General features: G+C 48.8%; 2 protein-coding genes across 2 annotated transcripts in view; one reads left to right on the forward strand and one right to left on the reverse strand.

The window, feature by feature from the left end:
• Window positions 1-9803, reverse strand: part of Col4a1 (collagen type IV alpha 1 chain) — a 127032-nt gene extending 117229 nt beyond the window's left edge. The window contains exon 1 of the mRNA XM_042697057.1: window positions 9656-9803. Coding sequence (XP_042552991.1) covers window positions 9656-9739 — 84 coding nt within the window. The 5' untranslated portion in view covers window positions 9740-9803. The remainder of the gene's footprint in view (window positions 1-9655) is intronic.
• Window positions 9804-10085: 282 nt separating this feature from the next.
• Window positions 10086-25431, forward strand: part of Col4a2 (collagen type IV alpha 2 chain) — a 142221-nt gene continuing 126875 nt past the window's right edge. Inside the window, exons 1-3 of the mRNA XM_042697115.1 lie at window positions 10086-10233; window positions 10484-10576; window positions 10691-10742. Of these exons, the coding sequence (XP_042553049.1) occupies window positions 10533-10576; window positions 10691-10742 (96 nt within the window). The 5' untranslated portion in view covers window positions 10086-10233; window positions 10484-10532. The remainder of the gene's footprint in view (window positions 10234-10483; window positions 10577-10690; window positions 10743-25431) is intronic.

Genomic DNA, 25431 nt, shown 5'->3' on the forward strand with positions numbered 1-25431 from the left:
GCTACTCAGGAGGCTGAGATCTGAGGATCATGGCTCAAAGTCAGCCTAGGCAGGAAAGGCTGTGAGACTCTTATCTCCAATAAACCAATAGAAAACCGGAAGTAGCACTGTGGCTCAAGCGGTAGAGCACTCATCTTGAGCTGAAGAGCGCAGGGACAGCACCTAAGCCCAGAGTTCAAGCCCCAAGACCCACAAAAAAAAAAAAAAAAAGGAAGCACAGAGAGGTTAGGCACATTGCCTAAGGTCACACAGTTACTTCCTTATACGGTGAGTATTCATCCCATCTCTGACTAACTATTCTGTACTCTAGAATTTCCAAAAATGAACTTTACAATGGGGAGTGGGGGGAGGAAGTAGGGAGGGGTTAAGTGGGAGAAAATGAGGGATGGGGTAACAGGGTTTAAAATCAAATGTACTCATTACCTTACTTAGATAACTATAACACCCCCCCACCCCGCTAGTCACTTTTTCAATGAAGATTTTTAAAAATTAAATACTTAAAAAAATCTGAATCTAAGTGATAAATGGGTAGGGGGCGGTCATAATTTTTTAGTATAATATCTATACTACCACTATTAAATTTATTTCAACTTTAACTTGGGCAAAGATCAGAATCCAAAGTGTGATAAGAAATCAGACTACCTGCATATTTTCCAGCCCAGAGTGAGGGCCTGGTACACGCTGATGAAGCCCAATACAGTGCTTATACCCTCTTACTTTGTGCTGGTGTTCTGAGGAGTTCTTAGCTTCACTTGTTTATTTTCACTGATGTAAAAAAAAATAATAAATGGGCCATTGGTTATAAATTTGGCTACCAGCCTAAAACAATATCCTAAGTTATGCATGTCATAAATGAATGATCTACTCAATAGAGGGAAAAAATTATCTCATAATACATTAAAAGAGGGTAACCTCCATGAGAGACGAGATAACATTTTAAAGTCCGTAAATTTGTGGAATAAATTTTACCAAGTTTTTAATGGCCTGAATTCCAAAAAACATATATATAGTCTTACCATTTCCAAGCATTTGAGAAAGCAAAATCTAATTATCAAGGCATCCAGTGGCTATTTGGACTTGCTTTAACAAATTGATAAAAAGCATCTGGTGTTAGCATGATGTTTACATGCAAAATGTTTCCCAAAGATAAAGTCTGAAGGGGAATGGATGAAGAAAAGAGACCATGGCATAGTGTGTAATGAAACCACGTCATCTCTCTTTATCAGCAAATATTATTGATCTTGGACCGGGTTTGTAGGTTTAGCCAACACAAATCTGATCCAGGGCCTAAACTAACCATATTGAAGTTTTTTTCCCTCCCATCAATGACCCATTTTCCTGCTTTGGCAACTTTATCTTAATTTTATAGACCATTTCCTGACCAAAATTTAGGAGTTATTTTAAACCACTAACCCCAAGTGGTGTTTAAAAATCTCCAGGAAATGGGTTTGTTTATAAGAAAATGCCAAAAAAAAAAAAAAAATCCTCCTCAGGTTACTGAATGGCCAAGGCTGACGGGACCAGGGTAGGTGCTGTGGACACTGGGCACTGCCCTTGCTGACCATCACTAACACTCCACATTGTCCACCGCAGGGGCACAGAATCCCACCACTGAGCACAGCAAAACACAGCACCCTCCTATGAAGGAGGAAGGGCTGGAACAACTGCACAAATCAGTCCACCGCTGTGCACTTCTTGGTCCACAGAAGTGTGATTTGGGGGACCTCCCCTCACCTCTAACTTCCAAAGAGGCCCCTGGCTGGGCTGAAGTGTCAGCAACAGGAGCACAGGTAAGAAGCCAGCCCATGAGTTTGGGGGGGGGGGGGGAGGGGGGAGGAGCCACTTTGCAGGCCAATGCTCAGCTTCAGTGTGTGGGCGGGTGGAAGGTCCCAGGATGCAGGCCTGCTGCTCTGAGGGCAGCCAGCTGACACCTGGACATCCGACATCAAGGCACCGCCTGGGAACAGTGACCAGAGCAAGCGGGATGTGTGTCTGGATCAGCCAAGCCAGAATCCCCAGCCAGACAGGCAGTGCTCAGGGGCGCCCCCTGCTGTTGACCCAGAAACCACAGGGTGTGTCATCAAGCCCTCAGGTAACCCAGATGTGAGCTGTGCTGAGCCACTCGGGGGGACTTCTCCAACCCCCATGCCCCCAGACGGGTGACGTAGTACCTTGTGGTAGGTTTTCTGCAGATTGCTACGCGTTTAACAAACAGAATAGTACCTGGCACTAAGTGAGCATTGAATGCATGCTTTACAAACAGTGACTCGTGTTTTCAGGAAAAGCCTTGTGGTCAAGGTGAGGGTGGAAGGATCTGGGTGTAGCACACACCACCTCTGCGAGGTGGCCCTCACTGCCTTCCCAAACACAAGGATCCCATCACCAACACCTGATCAAAGACCATGGGGATCTTCACCCTCTATGACAGATGCAGGCTTTCTGTCTGACCAATCTCAGGTCTTTAGAATTAAGACAAACCTTCTCCTCCGACAAATACAAAGATTCCATTTAAAAACCCACATTCAATAAAGGAGTTTCTACCTATGGATCAGCCATAGGTGTTCGGTGGTCTCAGAGCGACTGGTCCTTTTAATCTAATGAAACCTTCAACACCATAGCAGTAAAGATAATAATACCATCTTAATCAGACCCTGAAGGAGCACATCCCTGTGGTGATGCACTGTTCCTGTGTTCCTTGAAAAAGCCTACAGTGCAATTCAAGAATAGACACTAATTAGGAAGAAGAACCCCTCACTTTGAGAGGAGCACTGTGAAGCCAGAAAGCATGGGAATTGTGTTTCTTTACTTGAAAAAAAGAAGAAGAAGCTGGGCGCCAGTGGCTCATGCCTGTAATCCTCGCTACTCAGGAGGCTGAGATCTGAGGATCACGGTTCAAAGCCAGCCCAGGCAGTTAAGGCTGTGAGACTCTTATCTCCAATAAACCACTAGAAAACTGGAAGTGCTGCTGTGGCTCAAGTGGTAGGGCACTCACCTTGAGCTGAAGAGAGCAGGGACAGTGCCCAAGCCCAGAGATCAAGCCTCACAACTGACCAAAAAAAAAAAAAAAAAGATAGATACTTGGAAATTTTAAAGTAGACTTTGATTTTTTGTTACAAAAGTAATATTTACTTTATAAAAAATTGTTAGTGATGCAATACTCAAATCTCCCACTAATTAAATTATATATGAATATTATTTCTTCACTAAAAGTGAAGGAAAAATTACAAAATAATTATTATTGGGATTATCTGTCACATGCTAAAACAGGAAATAAATACACATTTGGAGCTCAGTATGCCCCAGATGCTTAGATCTCTAAGTAATATCAAGGAAAAGTCTATCCTCTAAAGGAAGGCACAAGGCTGGGTGTCAATCATCCATCAATCTTCACCATCTCAGGAGCAGGCATTGCCTTAGGGAACTGCTGGGAGCCCTGGGAAACACTGAGATAAAATTGGAAAGCGCTGGCTTTTGTTCTTCCTAATGAAAGAAGTATCTTTCATTGCTGAAGCAGAAACTCAACAAACAAAAAACTTTTCACACATTTGAATTAAGTACCAAATATAGTAATAATAATTTTCAGACATCCTGGTTAGTTAAGACAATGTTTGCTTCAATAGGCTAAACTCTCTAAGAGTGAATATACCAAAACAAAAAACAAAAACCAGATTCCTTCAACAAATGTTGGTGTTATTATAAAATGGAAGTTAGGACTGGTTCTAATTTACAACCACCATTTCTTGCTATTACCTGAAAAGGTGAAAATACACCAAGATCCAGATTTACTTACAAATAATTGGAATTCCTAAACTCTGAACAAAAACTGATTTCTCCAGCAAGGCAAGACAGGCAGCTAGATAATTCTCCTTTATCAATCAGGAGACATGCCCAATAGATACACAAAAAGGTAAGACTATTTCTTTTCTATCTGATTTGAAACTTTGTGTCCGCTATCTACCTTGCCACAAAGCAAGTGAGCTTTAAGAGTTACATAAGCATAGATACTATGCCTATTAAGGATCAAACCTAGCAAAGCTTCTACAAAGAATATTACTAAGCCACGGAATAAACTATTTACAAAAGAGTTCAGCATTGTGTATATTTCCAAGTCGTGTTTAGTCTGTGGTGAAATATCTGCCCCAAATTCCAAATTAAGGGGAAACACCTTCCTTTGGCATTATTTTCTTTGTATCCTCTAATACATCCGTGTGGACAATGTAGCATCATTCCCTGGAGCTGGCACACAGCTCCCAGGACAATGGAGGAGTGGCTGGGGGCAGGTGAGCGTGGCAGAAGAACCACCATTACCAAGAATTAATTCACGGCATCCCCTATGCGTCAGGCCCTCTCCCACTAGGGTATTTATACCACCAAGCATCTTATAATGGACTGGGGTAGCAAAACTAACCTCCCAACCCAATGCCAGGAGCAAGCCCGTGGCAGCAGTGATGGCCCATGCGGCATTGTCACAATCATGCTCGTTTGTCTATGCTATGGACCCAAGGCTCAAAAAGTGGACACTGCTACCGACAGCCAGAAAGGACCTTAGAGGCATTTAACTAAGAAGGGTGCAGACAGCTTTCAGAGACCTTAGGGAACAGAGGCAAGCAGAGGAAAGAGGGAGCAGGAAGAACTGAACATGGGCCTTCTGTGGATGCACAAGGGTCAGTCTGTCCCCAGAGAATGTCAGGGTGTAGGCCAGGCAGAGGCTGTGGACTCAGGCTGGTGAGGTATAGGAAGCTGGAGGAAGCCTCAGTCAGGTCCTGAAACATGGGAGAACTATGTGGTTTAAAGGAAACATAGGAAGACTCCCAGCCCCATCAGCAGTGAGGAATGTGTGTTAGCAGTCAGGAAAACAAGGGCTGAGAGGAAGGCAGGGCAGCCTGGAATGGTTGTAGAGACCTACAGTAGAGTCCCAGAGGAGGAGGCCAGGCTGACTCCAAACACATAGGAGACCCAGCAGACCTGAGGATTAAAAGGGAGAGAAAGGCAAGGCCTAGAGAAGAAGCATGGTCTCCATGCTCAGCAGCAGAAAACAGCAGGGAGCCACCCAGGGCCGCACGGGAGGGCTCTGAAGGGAAACAGGTCTGGATAAAAGTCTGAACTCTGAACACCTAGGGTAAGTTAGAGATTAAACCCAGAAATCCAGGGTGGAGCATCCAATGGTCTGAAGACGTCAGCTAAAAGTTCAAGAAGGCGGGTGATTGGGCAGGAGATGATAGGGAATCCCTAAGATAGAGGACAGAGAACAAGGAGAAGCCAGCAGAACCCAACCCAAAGACACGCCCAGTGTGGGGCCAGGGAAGGGGCAGGACTTGGAGAATCTAAAAGGCCCAGGACAGAGGCAGGACAATGGAGGGCAATGGCTGTGTAACCCGCTGTGTAACAGACCACAAACATTAACCTCAGGTAATCCCTCAGCCCTCCCAAACCTCACAGGAGCCTGTCCTAGAACGCAAGCATCCAGTTTCCACTGCTTTTCATTGTATGCACCAGAATGGTAGGAATTGTCTTCTGTTTTGTTCTATGGCTGACATTTTTTAGTGGCTGCTAAATAATTGCAGGAAGAACAATGCTATTCGGGTATTATTTTAGGCATTCTATTGTTGCTTTTGCTTACTCCATCCCAAGAGCTCAAAATACCAAACCTGCTTTAGAGACACTTGAGTGAGCCTAATCCTTTCTCCACATCAGGAACAACTGTTGTTCAGCTAATCACAAACTTTGCCAAACGCACCCAGGACAAAGTCGGGATGCCTTCACTTCCGGAAACGTCTCCCAGTGGATGAGGATTTATTGTAGAGCATCATCACTCATGGCTTCCATTGTCTGAAAAAAAAACCTTCACCACCTCTTCACTGAGTAACCCACCTTGTCAGAACCCCCCTTACCAGTTCCCAGAAAAGTGCCAACAGCCTTGTTAATGAGTAATGTAGAGTTTTGTGAAGCCAGGGTAGGTTTTCTGGGTGAGTTCCTACAGGCACTTCTACCTAGAGTCAGTCATCCGTATTTAAACTACCAAACCCCCCCAGTGGGCTTGGTGCATGTAGGAAAGGGACAGGATACAGCCCAGGACTAGGAGGGAGCTAGAGGCTCCTTATCACAGTTCTCAGGGTATCTGTTCCTCCACTTCCTTTTCCAAGATCAAAGATCAGCCACCAGGCTAACGCTATACACAAGGTCATCTGGAATCTCCTAGGAAGGGACTCCAAATTTGTCTTTCAGCACAAAGACCCTTGGCTTTACCACTATAGCTATCCCTCAGATCAAGGTGAAAACCAGCTGCTACCTGGCAGCTCCTATTTCTCCCTCTTCTCCATAGCCCTTGTTTTCCCTTGCTGGTAGCCATGTTGGGTGTATCTCTGTTTCTCAGTACTTCTCACCGGTCTATGGCCTTCTGGGCAGAGACTGGGTGTCACACTCTGTTGCATGGCCAATGCCTAGCTGGGGCAGGATAGGAAGGAGGCGTCCCTTCCTGTTCTGTGGAATAAGGAAGAAAAAGCAGGACCATGTAAGGCAGGGGCAGATCTGCCTGGGAAACTGAGGCATGGGGTTCCAAGAGTTCCCCCAGTCATCTACTGAGTAAAAGCAGATGTAAACTTTGGGGTCTCTTGTCCCTAATTGCATTCACCTTGTCCACGTGATTCTAGTGTACACACCTATATGAAGGCCTGGCCTGACACACACATGCCCCTCAGATTCAACCTCAAGTACAAAGAACATGAGGTTTGGAGAACCCCCACCCACCCACCACCTCTCCCTTCGTGCCCTTACTAGTTAGGCAAAGGCCACACATCCAATCCACATCCCCATAAGCTGGTTCAAGCTCCCAGGAGAACCAAATCTCACTTCCTTTGAGCTCTGGGCCAGGATTCACTGTCTGGAATGACTAATGGTCACTCAGGGAGATAAGATTGATAGGCAGGTATAGATGGATATACCTCTTAGGGGAAAGTTCACATTTCTGATCCTGACAGTTTGTTAAGAAGCATCATATAGAACCAGTGGGGCAGGGGGAGGGGAGGCAGGGGTGTTCATTCATCTCAAGATGGCAGCCCAACAGAATCAGAGGTGCATATGATCATAACTCCTGGGGCTGATATTTGTCTCTAGTCTTTCTTATCTTAAAGAAAAAAAAGGTTGGAGGACAGGGAACAGAAGTAGTTTCAACATAAGATAAAAGCAATAGTTTTTTAGTTGGATGCTGGTGGCTCACACCTCTATACCTAGCTGCTCAGGAGGATGAGATCTAAGGATCAAAGTTCAAAGCCAGCCTGGGCAAAAAAGAATGAGACACTTATGACCAATTAAGTAGCAAAAAAACAGAAGTACAGGTATGGCTCAAGTGGTAGAGTTTCAGCCTTCAGCAAAAAAAAGCTAAGGGTCAAAGGCCCTGAGCCTCAGTTCAAGCCCCAGTATTGATGTACTAATGTGCATGCATGCATACACACACACACATACACACACACACACACACACACACAAGCAAAAGTTTGGAAAAATCCATCTGCTAGTAAAGAAATAATAAGAGTCACAGCAGACAATGTCTAAATGGCCTTTCATTGAGAAAAAAAAGTATAATTCATAGCCAGCACACAGTAGGGTACTATGTGCATAAACAAATCAGGAATCTTAAGACACAGGAATCCAAGAATTACATTTACTCACTCCTGAATTAGGGCTTGAAAACTTTGCAGCATTTACCATTCAGCTGGATTTTTAAAAAAATTATATTTGTCTTGGATCAATGTATAAGTTTTTTCAACACTCTGATATACCTAACAGCTGATTTTGGAAGGAAGGAAACAACAATCTTACTGATGGCATGCAAAGTGAGCTGAACTTTAAAACCCACTCAATATTTTAAAAATGAAATCTTGTATACCCACATGTCATATATATCTTAATTGCTCCTCTCTAACTCAGCCAGGAAAAATATAATAAAATGATAATATCTCAGGTCAACTGGTGATCAGATGGCCACAGGCCAGATTTCTTAGGAACTTTATATCTTGAGGGATACAGCAAAGCTCATGGCCACAAATGTCCTGGGGCTTTAGAGAATACATAAAGGAAATTAAAATAATCTCAAACTCAACATCAGTGAGTTTCACTTTTTAGCTAATATCAGGAGTTTATATGCATGACAGCCTCATTCTTTTAAGTCCTAGATGTCCGATAAGTCAGCTCTTGCAGTTAGCTCTTCTCTGCTAACATGCCAATCAGAACATCCAACTCCAAACACTGGTTTCATACTTTCTAATAGAACTCCGATCTGCCTGCCACCCAGCCTAAAATGTCTCCTCAGAAGTGGTAAATCTGGTCAGTATTCTAAACCAAAATAAAGTGTTCTCATGCTCGCGCTTTTAAAAAATATTTGGCCATCACTAGAAAAGAGTGTTTAAACAACTGGAATGGTGCAGAGAGACTCAAAAGGCCGGAGGATATTTCTAACTTCGTCGTTAATAAAAATCACCCGGCCTTTCGATATCCATGGGGGGGGAGGGGGACTTCCAAGAAGCAGGCGAGTTCTTACCTACAGACACAAGTACATGCTACATGCTACACACAAGTCCAGAATACCGCTCTCTCTATTCTAGTATGTAACACTTCATCCAAGAGGAGTTTCATTCCTCCAGAAGAGAAGTGAAATTCTAGAGGGGGAAAAGACCAAAAATAAAGGGGAGAGCTAGATTAAGAAATAGTTAAAAAAGAAAAAACATGTGTGGGAAAACAAGCTAAGGGTGGAGGGGGGGGCGCATGAAGAGGCCACACCTCTGGCCGTCAGGACAGCTGGGCCGCGCACCATTCAGTCTTTATTCTCCTGAGGGGAGAGAGAAGCAACACCAGGGCTGCAAGTTGAGTCTGACTTGGGCAAACAAATGGCTCTCCACGGCCCCTTCTGCACCAGCCGAGAGCCCGAGGAGAGGAAAAGTCGGAAAACGCAGAACAATGAGATGGAGTTTCACTTTGGTTTCACACTCGGGTCTCATTCTAAGACAAACACTATTAATAAAGAGCAGAAGGGGACAGTTCGGCTGGAGGTATAGACAGCCCCTGCTGCTGGCCAGCCCGTCCTAGGCGGCACAAGCCTGTCCGTCTGTCTGTCCTTCCGTCCCAGGAAAGCTAGGATACAGCTGTTTCCAGGCAGACAGCCCAGAGCTGAGCCTCAACCATCAGTCTCCAACCAGAAACACGCCCAAAGCGGCTGCCAGGCACATGTGTGCGGGGCCCCGCGCAGCTCGGGGTGCGCCCCCGCACCCCCTTCCCAACCTCCCGCCTGGGCTCCCGGGGCTCGCATGCCGGGCAGGTGAAGGCACCCGGCTGCCCAGCGCCTCCGCGTTGAGGGTTCAAAGCTCCGCCACGGTGCGCGCTAAGTTTCGTTCCTTTCCTCCAGCCCGGCAGAACTTTTCCCCCCCAACTCCCCGGTCCCTAGACCGTAACAAAGGAGGGTCCGTCCTGGATGCGCGACCGGGGCGGGGGGGGCGCGAGGTCCCCACCCCGGAGCGGCTGGAGGGGTGCACCTGGCCGGTGCCCCGCGCGCCCCCCAAGGGGCGCTGGACAAAGAGGCCTCGTGGGGAGCCTGGGGGTCCGGGGCGGGGAAGCCGGAGAGGGTACCCCTCCCGGGGCCGGGGCTAGGGGGGGGGGGGCTCACCTTCGCGGCGGCCCGGCTCCGCTCCTCGTGGAGCAGAAGGGCGGCGGGCAGCAGCAGCAGCCAGACGCCGAGCCGGGGCCCCATGGTGGCGCGTCCCGGGCGGCGCGGAGAGGCGGCGGGAGCCGGCGGTGGGCGCCGGCGGCCGGGCGCGTGCGGGCCGCGGCGGGCGGCTCAGGCTCAGGGTTGTCGGAGCGGGGAGCGCGGAGCAGCGTCCCGGGCGCGGCGGCTCTGAGCCGAGACCTGCGCGTGGCCGGCCGAGCTCAATTTGTTGGCGCTGCCCCCTCCCCTCGGGCCCGCGCGGGCGGCGTCTCGGGGGGGGGGGGGCGGGGAGGACCCTGCGGCGCGGGTAAGAGGCGGCGGGAGCGCGCGGCGCCGGAATTGCGCTCGCCGCGAGCCCCGCCGCCAACACTCAGCGCTCCGCGCTCCGCCCGCGTCCCCTGCGCCCCGGCGCTCTCTCGCGGACCCGGGCCCGAGGGACGGGCGAGCCCAGCCAGGCCGGCCGCGGCGCGGGGACCGCTCCCGAGGGGCTGTGCGCGTGGCCATCACCCCCCCTCCTTCCCCCGATCCCGGACCCCGAGGTAAGGACGACCCCCCCGAACGGGTCGCAGATCCCCCCCGGCCCGGGGCGCCCCGCGGGCAGGGGCTGCGCAGGGCCGGGCCGGGGACGGGGTTGGGAGAGCGCGCTCGGCACCGAGGGCCCCAGCCGGGCCGGAAGAGAAGGCGCCCCCTTCTTCGGTCTCGGCATGGGCTGGGCGTCGGGAAGCGGAGCGCCCGGCGCAAAGAACTCCGCGCAGCCCCGGTCTGACCCGCTTTGTCTCTGCCCTCCAGGCTGCGCGGGACCGGACCGACCGAGCGGAGCCGAGCGGCGGCGGGCACCATGGGCCGAGGGCCGACGGCGGCGCCCGGCGCGGCCCTGCGGCGGTAAGCGACCCCCTGCCCGGTCCCGGCCGCGCGCGCGCGGGGGCGCCGGACAGCCGCCCTCAGAAGTGGCAGGGCCCCGCGGGCTCACGGCCTCTCCCACCCCTCTCCCCACAGGTGGCTGCTGCTGGGGGCTGCGACCCTGTGCCTGGCCCGGGGCGTCTTGGCGGTAAGTCCCGCTTGGGGTCCGCGCCCCCCGCGAGGGGTTGGAAGGCGGCAAACTCCGTGCCCACCCGGGGGTGCGCGCGGGGCGGGGAGGTGGGGGTGCTTGTGTCTGTCAGTCCGTCTCCCCTCCTTGGCGTCTGGTGCTTGGCAGGCAGGCGTCTGCACTCTCACGGGGAGCTAACAATTAAAACGTGGCCCGAGGCGCCTGTTGCTTTCCTCGGAGCCAAGCTCGGGACTTAGCGGAGATTCTCAGTCCTGGGCGGTGACACCCTGGCCACCGGGGGAGGCCGGGGGTGGCTGGGGGTGCGCGGAGACCTCTCCTGAACCCAACACTTGGTGGGCCGGCACTAGGTGCGCAGCGGGCTCTTGGAGGTTTAAAAGGGAGGATCTGGAGACATGGGCGGGGCCAGGGGGTACGAACGCCGCCGTGCGCCGTCCCTGCGCCTGTGAGAAACTTGGTTGGGCCCTGAGGAGCCACAGATGGGAGGGGCCGCGCAGCGCCCCTGAGCCCCTGAACCCCTGCGCCCCTAGGCCAAGGCTGCCCTGTGCGCTCCACGCACTTTTGTGTGGTCACATCTGCCACTTCCGGTGAGCTGTGTAGCTGTGACCAAAAGGCCACAGCCGTGGTGGGATGTCCCCCCCCCCCACACACACCTATCTGTTGGGGGTTCTTGTGCGGGCAGCAGCCAGTGCCCAGGTGGGCCCCCTCCAGGCATTAGCCTTCCCTCCTCTCCTGGCTCCGCCCCGCCTGAGCAGACACTGTGCCAGGACCCTGCTGGGGTTTCACTCCAACCCTTTTCAACCCATCAAAGCCTATGTAAAGCAGCTGAGGACCCCGAGACAGGACTGGGAAATTGCTCTCCTTGGGAGAGAGCGGCCCTCTATCCTGCTTGGTTCCAGAACCCAGAGTGGGAAGAGTGGGAAGAGTGGGAAGGAAGAGGGGCCCTTGGAGAGGGTCTGGAACTCACTGGAAGCTTGGGTCTGTCTCCTACCTGTCCACAGAGCCACATCTCTATACTGGAACCCATCAGGTAACCCTGTGGGTCCTTAGGCCTGTGTCTCAGATTAGATGTGCCTCAGATTTATGCACGTTCCCTCACGCTTCCTTGGGCAGTTCCTAGAGAGCACCGGTACTGTCTGAGAGGCACAGGGCACTGACTCGAAGTCCTTGGACCCAGAGCTGCCATACACCACTGGTTCCATCCTGAGCTGAGGGAGGCACAGGCATTCCTAGCATCTGGGAGCAATCCTGACTCCTGAACAGACTTCTGTTGGAAGACCTAGATACACTCTGCAGGAGTGAATATCCTGGTCTGTCACTGAGACCCAGCTCCCTCCTGTACCCCAAGTATAGCTCTTGAATGTGTTTTGTGTATGTGTGTGTGCATGCACGCTGAGCCATGCGTGCACACCAGTACTGGGGCTTGAACTCAAGCCCTGGGCATTGTTCCTTAGCTTTTTTGCTCAAAGCTGGCACTCTTCCACTTGAGTACAGCTCCACTTCCAGCTTTTTGGTAGTTAATTGGAGATAAGAATCTCATGGACTTTTCTGCCCAGACTGGCTTTGAATCAGGATCCCCAGATCTGAGCCAGGTTCACAGACATGAGCCACACCATACCCACCCAGCTCACTCTGTCTGTTGACTCTCGTTCCTTGGGTGGATCCAACAGCAGAGCTTCGCAGAAGGACAGCTGTACACCCCATAAAGCAGTATTGTCTGGAAAGGCCTGGTAGAAATCTCTGGTCCCTTTCTTTAGTTTCCAGTGGGACTTTGTCAGGGAGCGGGTTAGTCACCTGTATTCCTACCCAAGGCTAACGTTGGGAACCATTGAGCTGGACTGTTGAGTTGATAGGCAGTTGATGTCACTCGTCAATTTATCTTATTTCTCTGAGGTTTAAATTCCAAATCTGTGAATCAAATAGGTGAATTTTAGCATTCTTACTAGAGTCATATTCATGTGAGCTGTCTGTATCTACAGTTTATTGTCTTCAATAGTGCATCGAGCTACTGATTAGCTTCTCATTCACTACTGGCTTGATACCCTGGAGATAATTCCTTAAACCTGAACTACGTTCATTCAGTTTTTCTTGTTAGGAGATCAGCTCCTCTCCTAATTGTCTGCTTCAGTCTCAGGGCTCTTCCTGGAGCTAGGTCAGTTTAGTTAAAAAATAATAGTCATAAAAAAGCTATCAATTGTATTTGGTGGGACTTGGTACAGAAGCAGCTGAACCTAGTTAGTGAACAGTGTGTAATTACTTAATGAGTGTTTCTCCATGTACCAATTTGTGCCCATTAGTACTTCAAAGCCTCCTAGGAAAACGCACCTGAGACAGGTAACTATTATTAGCCCCATTTTACAGATGAGAAAAAGGGGGTAGAAATGAAATTGTGCCCCATATTTCTGTCTTGTAAGTATTCTGGGGTGGGGAGAGGAGGGCTGGGAGCCAGGCACTCAGCCCACACTGAGCCTCTGGCATTTCCAAGCTAGGGGAGGAGGAAGCAGAAACCTCACTGGCAGCTCAGGCCCTAGTGTGAACCACTCACGGTCACCAGCATTGCCTTCGAGCTGGGGCATGCGTGCCACTGCCCTTCCTGACTCGGAGGGAGTGAGGCAGATTCTCACAGTGGGTGCCTCTGTACTGTGCCCCAGACCTTGTGTGTAACGGTGGTGGGGCTGGTGAGAATCTCATCTACCTCACAGGACCACTCGCACGGTGGGTGTGCGTGGAATCATAAGGATGGTATGTCCCACATCCTAGATCTTGGCTTTGGTCCCAATATGAAACATCTAGGCCACAAGAAGAGGAGGATCACAAACTTCCTTCTCTGCAGGCTGGGGAAGGAGGTGGTTCTCCTGGGCAGATTGGAAGATAGAGGATAGTTGATGCGTCCCCAGCATCCCATGCCCAAGGAGGGTAGGAAGGGGGGGCATGAATGCCAGACCGGACAATTGGCTCCGGTACTGTCCTGTGAGTTCACGGAGAACCAGGGAGAGAAAGAAACAGGAGAGATTCAAGGAAAGAGTTCAAGAACAGGAATTACAGATTCTGCCAGAACAGTAAAAACCAAACTGGCTAGTTGTATGTCAAAGAAAAGAAAGTGTGTGAGTCTCGTACATAGAGGAAAGTTGGGAGAAGAGATGGTGGCCTTGGAAGTTGGGCTGGTAATGAATGGAGACAGCAATGGTACAAGGCCATTTGAATCTGCCCGGCAACTTGCATTGGGAAAAAGGAAGATGTATCTTTGATTATAGAGTGTTTTAGGTAATGCTCTGAGGTTGGCCTCTGACCTTTTCTTGCTGACTTCTTTGGCATTTTCCTCACAAAGACATCAGGTAGAGCTGGGAACGGGGCTAGGCTGATGCACTTTGGGAAACCAGCAAGCTTTCCTTGAGTACCTAGAGTCCCATGGCTCCCAGCTGGCCTGCACATGGCTCAGCATCAGCTGTTCAACCTCAGGGCAAGTAAGGGCTGCGTGGAAAAGTTGAAGAGCTGCTTGCTGCACGCCCTGCGCTCAGGTGTCCTCAGGTGACCCTCGCGCTCAGACCAGTCAGAGCCAGCACTGTTACCTCTGCTGCCCACCACTGCCAGCTCTGCAACGTCCTGAGGCCCAGCAGCTGAGCCAGGCCTCCGCTGCCCACTGGGAATGAGAGGTCTTGTCCAGGTGAGCACTTGGGCTCAGTCTGCATCCTGTAAGCTAAAGGAATGTGCTGCAGCAAGGTTTTTGTCTTCTTGGGGTTGAGAAGTTTCTGGAATCTTCCAGAAGGGGGGGAGGTGTTGGAGGAGGGTTCTCCTTGCCACTGTTTGGTGGGCCACTCCTTCCTGTGGATAACAGGACTGCTGGGCTCACAGCCCTGCAACTTGGTTGACTTCTGGGGAATGGGAGACTGTATTTTAATTGGGTCCGTGAAAGGGGCAATGGAAAGCCACAGGAGCAGCCTCATGGCCTCCCTGGTCCTACTGTTGTGGTCACAACGGAAGAGCAGGCAGCCAGTCCCTCCTCAGTCAAGTCTACCCTGGCCCGGGCTCTGGGGCCCCCAGCTCTGGGGTGGGCAGATGTGGCAGCTCTATCTCCCAGGGTTTCTGTCTCTAGAACCCTGGCTCCTAGTGGCTTCCAGTTTCCCCAGCCTGCTCCGGGGCACAGAGCTAGGCTAATTGGAAACATGGAGTCTTTCTGCAAACACCACCTCCTAGGTATAGTGTGGCATCCTGGAGAAGCTCCTAAAACAGAAAATTAGATTCGTGGGGAAACTGGCACACGTCCAAGAGTCTGAGGTTGAACGTGCTCATTTCTTAGTGTGGCTTTTTTGGTTTGGGTTTGGGGTTGGGGTGGGAGGGCAGAGTTGTTAGTATTAGAGCTTGAAGTCAGGCCTTTGGCGAGGTGATTTACCTCTGAACCAGCCCTTTTATTTGTCGGTCATGGGGCTTGAACTCTGGGCCTGGGCACTGTCCCTCGGCTATTCAGCTCAAGGCTAGTGCTCTACTGCTAGAGCCACAACACCACTTCTGGCTTTTTCCATTTATGTGGTGCTAAGGAATGGAACCCAAGGTCTCATGCATGTGAGGCAAGCACTCTACCACTGAGCCACCTTCCCAGACCTGAAGTAGCCCTTTTTGTGCAGTTTTTTTAATACAACCTTCTCTTCTGCCCGGGTATATATCTGTACTGCGAACCATCTAGTTTAGGCTTGCCATTCCTGGGATGGCGGGTGCGCACCCCCATGTACAGCTTCTTCTGTTGAGATTGAGTCTTACAGACCTTACCTCTCAGGCTGACCAGGGACCAGGATGCTCAGCTTTGATGACAAACATGAGCCACTCTAGTTTTGACAGATGTACTGCAGTTACACAGGATCTGAGCACATCAGCCTGTCAGAGTGACTTTTCTGCCAGCGTGAACACCTCAGTGTGAACTCCCTCCACGTTGCCGGCATGCCCCGCTCCTAGATGGATGCCCTGACAAGGCTGAGAACAGGGGGTCTTGGGCTAGTGACCGGCAGGTGTGCCGACCAGCGGGAAGTATTCTTCCTGTTCTTTTCTCCACTGTGTGACTGGGCAGAGGTGGTTCAGGACCGAGCAGAGGGGTTTCATCCCTGGACTGACTATGGGGTGATTTACAAAGATGGAACCCATCGCCAGGGAGATGTCCTTTGCCAGGACTCTTGGTATAGAAGGCCTTGAGGCATCCCAGAGCCCACCACACACACACACACACACACACACACACACACACACACACACACACACACACACACACACACACACACACACACACCAGGTCATGCTAGGAAGCACAGTAGTCACTCTCCTTCCCCGGTCCTTTAGTAACTTGGATCTTCCACAAATAAGAGTCCTTTGGCATACTAATGATGACTACCTTGTAATGGCTATGGCATGGGTGTGGTCCCTGGAAAGCCCTTGGTACCTCAGCCTCTGGGAGAATAGAGAGGCTAGGAATTGGCCCCCTATGGCCTTTGCATTGCAGTACCCATACAAACTCACAAGCCAGGGTTTGGGGGCTCCCAAGTGGCAGTATAAGTGATGTCTGTGGAGGCAGGGGCTGGAGGGAGGCATGGGGGCCCTGCTGCGTCTCTCGTATCTTGCCTTCTGAGTATTCCCTCATCTGTATTCACGTGCAGAGTCCTGGAGCCCTTCTAGCAGATTAACAGGCCCCAAAGAGGAGGGTCATAGGAACCCCACTTTATAGCCCATGGGTCAGAAGCACAAGAAGGCAACGTAGGGCTGGTGTTAGTGCTGCCTGGGGGGCAGAGGGCCCCAGCCCTCAGCCTTGCTGCCCTCGGAGTGTGGGATTGGAGGGGAGGCCGCCAGCTTCTGCCACACTGGGGAGACCCACACGTCTGGGTCACAGCGTGTACCGCGTTGATTATGAGGAAGACAGAGGACAGTGGCTGCAGCAGCGCTCCCGGCCCAGGTAGAGGGGCGTCTGTGTGGTACTGCTTTAAGGACCACTACAACCCATATGCAACAGGGGGTGAAGGCCCAGCCTCTGGATGTGGAGCACTGGAGAGCCCCACCCACCTCCCAGCATGCCCCAAATATGTCCACCTTGCTCCAGGGAGGCGGGGGGCCTGCATGGGGCATCCTGTGTTCCCAGCCCCCAAGATTCAGAGGCCTCTGTGCTCCCATGACCACAGCCTCTGCCTCGGGGAGCAGCTGGGGAAACTCCAGCAGAGAGAGTGGCCCCATGGCCAGTGTTGTTCAAGCACACTTGCCTGTCACTGTCTGCCATTGATAACCAGAAAGGAAAAGCAGGGGTTGAACAGCTTTTGTGCCACCCAGTTCCATATGCCTGTGCTGTCCCCGTCTCCGCCCTGAGCCCAAGGATACCCTGTCCCCTTCCTATCAGAACCGCTAGTGGCAAGAGGTCAGGATGCCCACATCTACCCCTCTGGCCCAGCTGGAATTGATATCCATTCATGAGTCTAATTGGTGGCCAGGCCCTGTGACTCAATGCTGTAATCCAGCCGTCTGAAGGATAATAGTTCAAAATGAAACCTGGCAAAAAGTTAGAGAGACATCATGACCAACACCATCCCAATTAATAAACTGAGTTTCAGGACTTGTGCTTATCATCCTGCTAAAGGGAGGCTAAAGGCCAGCCACCTGGGCAAAATACCTAGAGAAAAAAGAAAAAGCATGGCTCAAGTGGTAGAATACTTCCCCCTCCCAAAAGAAAACAAACTAGAGCCCCCCAAAATGAAGAGTAATTGAAGTACCCCCCGCCAACTGCTGGGATGTTAAGTCACAGTTAGAGCTGGGCATGGTCCCCTCTTCCCTCAAACCCTCCCTCCTCCACCACAGTTGCTATGCCCCGTCTCCCCCGCCCCCTCCCCCGAAGTATTTGATCTTTTGGCTAAAGAAAAGGAAGTGTGTGTGTGTGTGTGTGTGTGTGTGTGTGTATGCGCGCATGCACACATGTGCCCTTCATAGCAGCATTTTTCCCCCCTTGATTTCAAGGTAAAAGTTATCCCCACTGGCCGAGGGTCCCTGTAGGTAATGAGGGAAAGTGAGTGAGATTTACATTTTTTCCTAGGGATTGTTTCCACTCCACCCAGAAAATTCCTATGTAACTGCTTTTGCCTAGTTGGTGGTCTCCCACGTGGGAATTACAGAATTTGTGGGCTAAAGAAATGATTACATGGACTAATTGGCTGGTATCTGGTAGAAATTACAGAGTGGTCTGTTCCTGTGCACAGGAGTGGCTTTGGATCTGTGACTTTGGTGTTGGGAGTTGAAGACCAGAACAGAGGAAATGGGCTTCTGGCAAGCCAGGGTCAAAAAAAAACACAGGCCCAAGTCTGGGGTCCAGCCCAGTGGTTGAGTGCTTGCCCAGCAGACGCGGGCCATAGGTCTGATGCTAGCGCCACAATTTTTTTTAATGCACCAGACCCCACCAAGCCCACTAGAAATAAAGTTTCTGATTGTCAGCAAAGTGTAACCCATTCAAACATATGGGTAAGAGACACGCAGTACACAGACCTGCGCTGGGACTCTGTCCTCTGTGTCCCTCAGCCCCAGAGCACCCGCCTTGAAAGAGAAAAGGAAGAAGAGCTCTCGGAAGGTGCCTATAGAACTTGGAAGGTGCCTATAGAATTCCTGAGAGTAGTTATAGCATCCCAAGCCCCCAGCCACTAGAGCACCTCAACACACATGATATAAATAGTCCTGGGCAGAAAACCCTTCTGGAAAGAGCAGGGTCCTGCCTGTCTCCTAACAGGACTTGTGCAGTGTCCCCCACCTGGGTGGAAGGGCAGACTGGATGACAGCAGATGGAAGGCAGCCCAACGGCCTTCTTTTCTTCCTTACTTGGTTATTGTCCTCATTGTCACAGCCGGCCGAGTCATGACTAAATCAGGACCTGGGATGCGCTCCTTTCCTGTCCCAGAACCACCTCCCCCCCCCCCTTCCGCGCCCACCCCTGCCTCCGGAGTCCCTCTTAGCTCAGACAGGATTTCCTTGTCTCCACATCTCATTGTGCAGCCTCCTTCTTCCCCTGCAAAACAAGGAATATTGAGAGCCCCTCGTCTGTGAATCTCACGCCAGCCTTCAGAGGTGTCTGTGTGTCCATGTTTCCCAATCTCATGGAACTAGGGCATGGGAACAGAGAGATGAGGGTTTCTAGTTCTAGTTTTCTCCACAGTGCAGAATGGCTCAGCCGGCTGTCTTACTTACCTGTTTCTCTGACTCTGCTCACCTGGGCCTCTCCATCCTCCTCTTTCCGCAACCTACTCTCTTGTGAGGCCCAGCCACCAGCAGGCACGGCAGTGGGTACCACAACTGGCCACCTCCCTACTGGGTGACCCACTGTAGGGCCCCAGGAGACCCCTGCTGCATGGGGCCCTCTGGTTGGCACGGCTCCTGTAGGAGATCTCTCAGGGCGGCTGGCTATCAGCATCTCCCATGTTTGGAATTCAATGTTCTAGAAATAATGAGCTATTTCGCTCGAGAGGGAAGGAAGTAAAATTAGTCATGTTGGCTGGCTCTTAAATTTTTTTTAACATCCCCCAAATGCTTTACTTAAAAGGTATAAGCAATTAAGAATAGGATTGAGTCCTGTCTAGAAGTTCCTGACAAAGAAACCGCCTTTCTAGAAATCCTGGAATTAGAATCTGATTGGGAAGGTCATTTTCCTCAGAGGAAGTCTAACCCAGAGGAATACTGCCTCTATTTTGTGTGAAACCAAGAGAAAAAAAAAAAAAAAAGAAGCATCTCAAAAAGGAAAAAATGTGTTTGAGTGGGGAGAGACACTAGATAGATAGAGAGAGAGAGAGAGAGAGATAGACAGTAAATTTGTGTGTGTGTGCCAGTACATGGGCTTGAACTCAAGTTCTGAGTGCTCCCCTTTAGCTTTTTCACTCAAGACTGATGCTCTACCACTTGAGTCACACCTCTATTTCTGGCTTTTTATAGTTATTTTGAGATAAGAGACTCATGGATTTTCTTGAACCAGGTGGCTTTGAACTGTGACTCTTATATCTCAGCTTCCCGAGTAGGTAGGATGGCAGACATGAGCTGCTTGTACCTGGCCTGTCTTAACCATTGTTAAGTCACAGATCAGTAGCATCAAGTACATTCACATTCTTGTTGGCACCACCAGCATCTTGCTCATCATCCCAAATAGAAACTCACACACACCCAACTACCACCAATACTTACATACTAAACAGTCTCCACCCCTCCACATGCTTAGCTCTGGTAACCTGTCCTGCTTTCTCTCCCTGTGAACTTCACCCCATCCCAGACATCATGTAAGTGAAACCATGTGGTATTTATCCTTTTGGAACTCCCTTATTCCATTGATCCCAATATCCTCAACCTCATCACTGGTAATACACTGTGGTAGATTTCTCTTCTTTTAAAGGCTAAATAGTATTTCTGTACTTTTTAAAGCTATTGTTTGCCTTTTTATGCTCTTAAAAGCCTTTTATTTTCAACATAAATTTTCAACATATTTCTGTCTATTTACAGAATGTAAATATGTATCAACCAAAACCTTGGAATTTTTTTTTTCATTTTCAATTATCTTTAAGTAGTTGTACAAAGGGATTCGTTCAACATGTAAGTAAATGAGAACCGTGCATCTTGATCATTGTTACCCTTCCATTGTTCTCCCCCATCTCTCCAACCCATCCCTCCCCTCAAGACACCTACTTCCATTTTCACAGATGAACTTTGAAAATCATGGATGTATTTGCGCACCCTTCCTCTCTCCATTTTTCTGCCCCCTTTCCTCTACCTCACCATTCTCCTGAGAAGTCATGTTCCAGCTTCCTAGTATTCATTTTGTTAAACTGTAACTTACTTGATCAGAGGCATTACACCATGGGAGTCCTCTCCTGTGTATACCAAACTTCAGTCAACTGGTGGGTTATTTTAATCTTTCTTGTAAAGTTGATGAACAGAGGGGTTACAGTTCCATAAGTAAGGTAATGAATACATTTCTTTGTAAACACTGTTACTCCCTCCCTCATTTTCTCCCACTTACCCCTCCCTGACTTTAGTCATTTTGTGTATATATGCATTTGATGTTGCATATGCTTTCATATACTTCCATATAGGAGAGGAAACATGTGCCCTTTATCTCTCTGAGCCTGACATACTTCACTTAGCATAATGTAGGGCATCTTGGCTGTTTCCATTAACTTCGCTATGTTAAATGGTGCAGCAGTGAACATGGGTGTCAGGTGTCTTTACCGTATCCTAACTTGTCATCTTCTGGGTAAATGTCCAAGAGTAGTATTGCTGGATTATGGGAAGTTCAATGTTTAACTTTTGAAGGATTCTCCATACTATGATTGTACTAGTTTATATTCCCACCATCAGGGAAATAGGGTTTCTTTCCCTGCCAGCATTTGTTGTTGGTATTCTAGATGATGACAACCTTACTGGGATGAGATGGAATCTCAGTATTATCTTGATCTGCATTTCCTTTTAGCCAGAGATATTGAGTATTTCTTGATGTGTTTATTGGCCACTTTTACTTCTTTTGCAAAGTCTCTATCATTTTGACCCATTTGTTAATTGGGTTATTGATTCTTTGGGGGTTTCATTTTTGAGCTCTTTGGATATTCTGGATATATACTCAAAGGTATATATAGCAAAGATCTATTCTGGAAGCTATCTTTTTAGTTAGTAATAATGTCTTTTGCTATAGAGAAACTTTTTAGCATCAATCAATCACATTTATTGGTTCTCTCTCCTATTTGCTGAGCACCTGGAATTCTACTGAGGCAGTCCTGACCTATGCCAACAATTTCTAATGTTTCTCCTCCTTCCTGTTGTAGTTTCAAGTCTTACATTGAGGTCCTTGATCCATTTTGAATTGACATTAGTACAAGGTGATGGACAGGGATCCAGTTTGTCTTCTGTGTCAAAGAGGTTAATAATACATACATATATATATATACATATATACATATATATAATACATATATACATATATATGCTCCTTTGTCAAATATCAGATGGCTTCTATTTTGTCCTTGGTCTTCAGGACTATTTTCCTACTGGTACCAAACTGTTTTTGTGACTATAGCTCTGTAGTAGTTTGAATTTTGATATTCCAGCATTACTTTTAGGATTACTTTGGTTATTTGAGTCTTTTGTGGTTCATATGAATTTTTGGATATTTTCTCAGTCTCTGTGATGCATGGGATTTTGATGGGCATCACACTGAATTTGTGGATTGTCTTTAGGGCTGTAGACATTTTCATGATACTAATCCAGCTGATTCCTAGACATGGAAGGGCTTTCCCCTTCCTGATGTCTCTTTCAATCATTTTCTTCAAAGTTTTCATTGTAGAAGTCTTTGGCTTTCTAGGTTAGGTTGATTATTCAAGGTTTTATTTTCTTTTTGAGGCAAATGGAATTGTTTTCCTGATTTTTCTCTCATTGTTGTATGCAGAAAAGCTACAATTTCATGGGATGATTTTTTTTTTTGGTTGGTCGTGGGGCTTGAACTCTGGGCCCGGGTGCTGTCCTTGCACTCTTCAGCTCAAGGAGAGCATTCTACTGCTTGAGACACAGCACCACTTCTGGTTTTCTGGTGGTGGAGGTAAGAGTCTCAGGGACTTTCCTGCCTGGACTAGCTTTGAACAGTGATCCTCAGATCTCAACCTCCTGAATAGCTAGGATTACAGGAATGAGCCACCGGCACCTGGCTCATGGGTTGATTTCATATCCTGGTGTTTTGGTACATAGTTATGATTTTTAATCTGAGTTATCTGTTATAAATTTAAAAATTCTTCCATGAAATGGCATTAAAGACAGAAGCATGAACCTTGAGAAATGCACCTCAGCTGGAAGGAGAGGAGGCAGGCTCAGGAACAGTGGAGATTGCTGTGAGCCATGATTTCTAAACCCTGGATTGTAATTAACGCCAGAGGTTTTCCAGACTTCACACTCCCTCTCACTAAGAAAAAGACAATTGAGCCAGGTACCGGTGGCTTATGCCTATAATCTTAGCTACTTAGAAGTCTAAGTTCTTTTTTTTTTCTTTTTTTTTGGAGTCCGGTCATGGGTCCTGAACTCTGGGCCTGGGCACTGTCCTTCAGCTCTAGGCTAGAGCTCTACCACTTGAGCCACAGCACCACTCCCAGCTTTTTTCTTTTTGCTTATGTGGTGCTGAGGAATCGAACCCAGGGCCTCAGGCATGCAAGGCAAGCACTCTACCACTGAGCCACCTTCCCAGCCCAGGAGTTTAAGTTCTGAGGATCACAGTTAGAAGCCATCAGGGGCAGGAAAGCCCATGAGATTCTTATCTCTAATTAGCCACCAAAGAGCTATGATAGAGTTCTAGCCTTGAGCAAAGAAGTTCAAGAACAATGCCCAGACCCTTATTTCAGGCCCCAGGACCAGCACACACACACAAAGATAGTTGATACTTGAGGTTTAAAAAATTGTTAAATTTAATACATAGTGGTTTATTTATCACAAAATTAAAGTGAGCAGCTGTGAAATTATAGATGCTCAAAATAAATAATGTATGCAATATAGATTCTGACATACATACAAAATCTGAAAATCAAAATCGGTGGATTGAGTTTGCATGTGTGTATGGCTTAAACTCTCAGTGCCTACCTTCTGTCCTTTATCTTATGCAAGGCTAGCATTTTACCACTTGATCCTCTGCTCCACTTCTGGCTTTTTGCTGGTTTATTGGAGATAAAAGAGTCTCATAGACTTTCCTGTACAGGCTAGCTTCAAACCAGGAGCCTCAGATTTCAGATCTAAGCCTCCTGAGACAAGTATTACCAGCATGAGTCATCAGCACCTAGCTGGATCAAACTCATTTAATCACAAAGTTGCCCACGTTATTATTCTGCAAAAAAATAGTATTGCAATGGGAGAAAAAAAAGGTCTCTCTGCAAACAAACTTCAAAGCTTCTCTCCAAAGAGGCAAAAATAAGCATTTGTGTTAAACAGAGTGCTACTCTTCAACACAAATGCTATTTCTAGAAAAGATAAAGAGGCAGTCTGCAACATCATTGTTTTTAACAATACAGAATCATGATCATAACTGCAAAGCAAATGCCTGGACATTGTCCACTGTTGGGAGAAGTTTTCAGCAATGCAAAAGAAAAAAAATTCTCTCTCAAAAAAAATCTTAAAGTGGTAACTTTTGAAGACAAATTCTTCAAGTAATTTGATATCAAGCCAGTTTGATCAAGCTACATGAGGAGCTAAAACAGCAGTAAAAGAGAAAAAAAAAACAAACACTGACAAATTCTAGCTGGACAGCAAAAGGGGTATTAGTAAATGGGCCTTCCCGTTTCAGTTGCCAAGCTAACAGATTTAAACATCTGCTGGTTTTATTTCACTGTCACTCTTGGTTTGCTGAAATCAGGAATATTGTTAGTGGGCAAGTCAGCATATTGATTTTTCATTTTCTTCCACTGCCCTTTCAGGCTTCCATTGTTTTGTTAGGACAAGCAGGATGGGTAGATCTTATACCCCAGTGGAGACTGCTCTCCCTGGAAGCTGTGGAGTTGCGGGCAGGGCAGTTGAACTTGTGCAGGTTAACAGGTAGTGCTTCAAGTTATTTAAAGTCGCTTCTTCAGTTTTGTAGTCATGGCGGTGGCAATGAAGATGAGTAGAGGCTCTGTAGCGGTGCTAACCACATTTAAAGGGCACTGGTCACCACTTGCAGGGGCAGATAGCCTGGCGTCTCCCCCCTGCTTGGAGTAGCTGGAGTTTGTGGGAGAGGAGAGGAGGAAGAGGATGGAAAAATGTGGGTGTCGAGCCACCCAGGCCTGAGATGGCAGGGCGAGCCAAAGCCACCCCCAGCAGCCTTTTAAGTGACTCCTTTCCAGCTTCATTTTGTCTTTTTAGCTGAGAGGTTACAAGTGGTGATTGTTAGAAATTGTAAATAAGGGGGAAAATATCACTTCCCTGCTCAGCTGGAGAGAAAGGGTGGACAAGATTCAGTGCTCTGGCCTTCCACCCATAGAAAGTGGGATTTAGCCAAGAGCAGTGTCTGGGCTGGGTGTTCAGGCCTCAGAAGCCCAAAGCAATTCATGGAGCCCTGGCCCACAAAGGTTGCAGGATGGCTCAACTGTGGCTGCTGTGGCCTAGCGTGGAGGCCAGGCAGAGGGAAGGACGCAGAACAGAGGTCAGAGGCTTCCTCTGCCTCGTCCTCTGCTTCCAAGCATGGCAGTGCTGGCTCCACATAGGGCTCTGCCAGGTCAGACGCACACAGACTCCCTGGCCCCATTCTGCCTCTGGTTCAGTGACTAGGGTCTGACTCCCGTGATGGACAGAAGGTGGCAGGAGGGAAGGAAGAGGCAGAGTCCTGGGCAGAGCTGAAGTAAGTGGTTTGGGACTTTTTTGTTTCGAGTCAGGCACAAATCAGTGTGCTTAGTGCCAAAGGCACAAGCCTCAAAAATGTGCCCTTAAAGTCAACCGAAGACTAGTTCTTCTCCCATTGGTTCCGCGTGGTTTGAATTGCCATGTTCAAAACTACTGGGGTAGACAGACATTGGCTTATCTGCAAAGTTAAACTAATGCAAAATATGCTTCAACTGCAAGACAGAGTGCCAAAGTATTTCCAGTAAATAGCATGCATTTCTCTCCTTGAGCCCCAAACTCAGAGTGAAGCAGGCTCTTCGCCAGTGAGCATTCTGGACTGAGCTGTGCTCTGTCTTTGGGGTCACAGATCTTGGCCGGAGGCCTC

The sequence above is a fragment of the Dipodomys spectabilis genome, unplaced genomic scaffold (assembly GCF_019054845.1).
Source record: "Dipodomys spectabilis isolate Male_0828 unplaced genomic scaffold, ASM1905484v1 ptg000215l, whole genome shotgun sequence".
In the NCBI taxonomy this organism is placed as follows: domain Eukaryota; kingdom Metazoa; phylum Chordata; class Mammalia; order Rodentia; family Heteromyidae; genus Dipodomys; species Dipodomys spectabilis.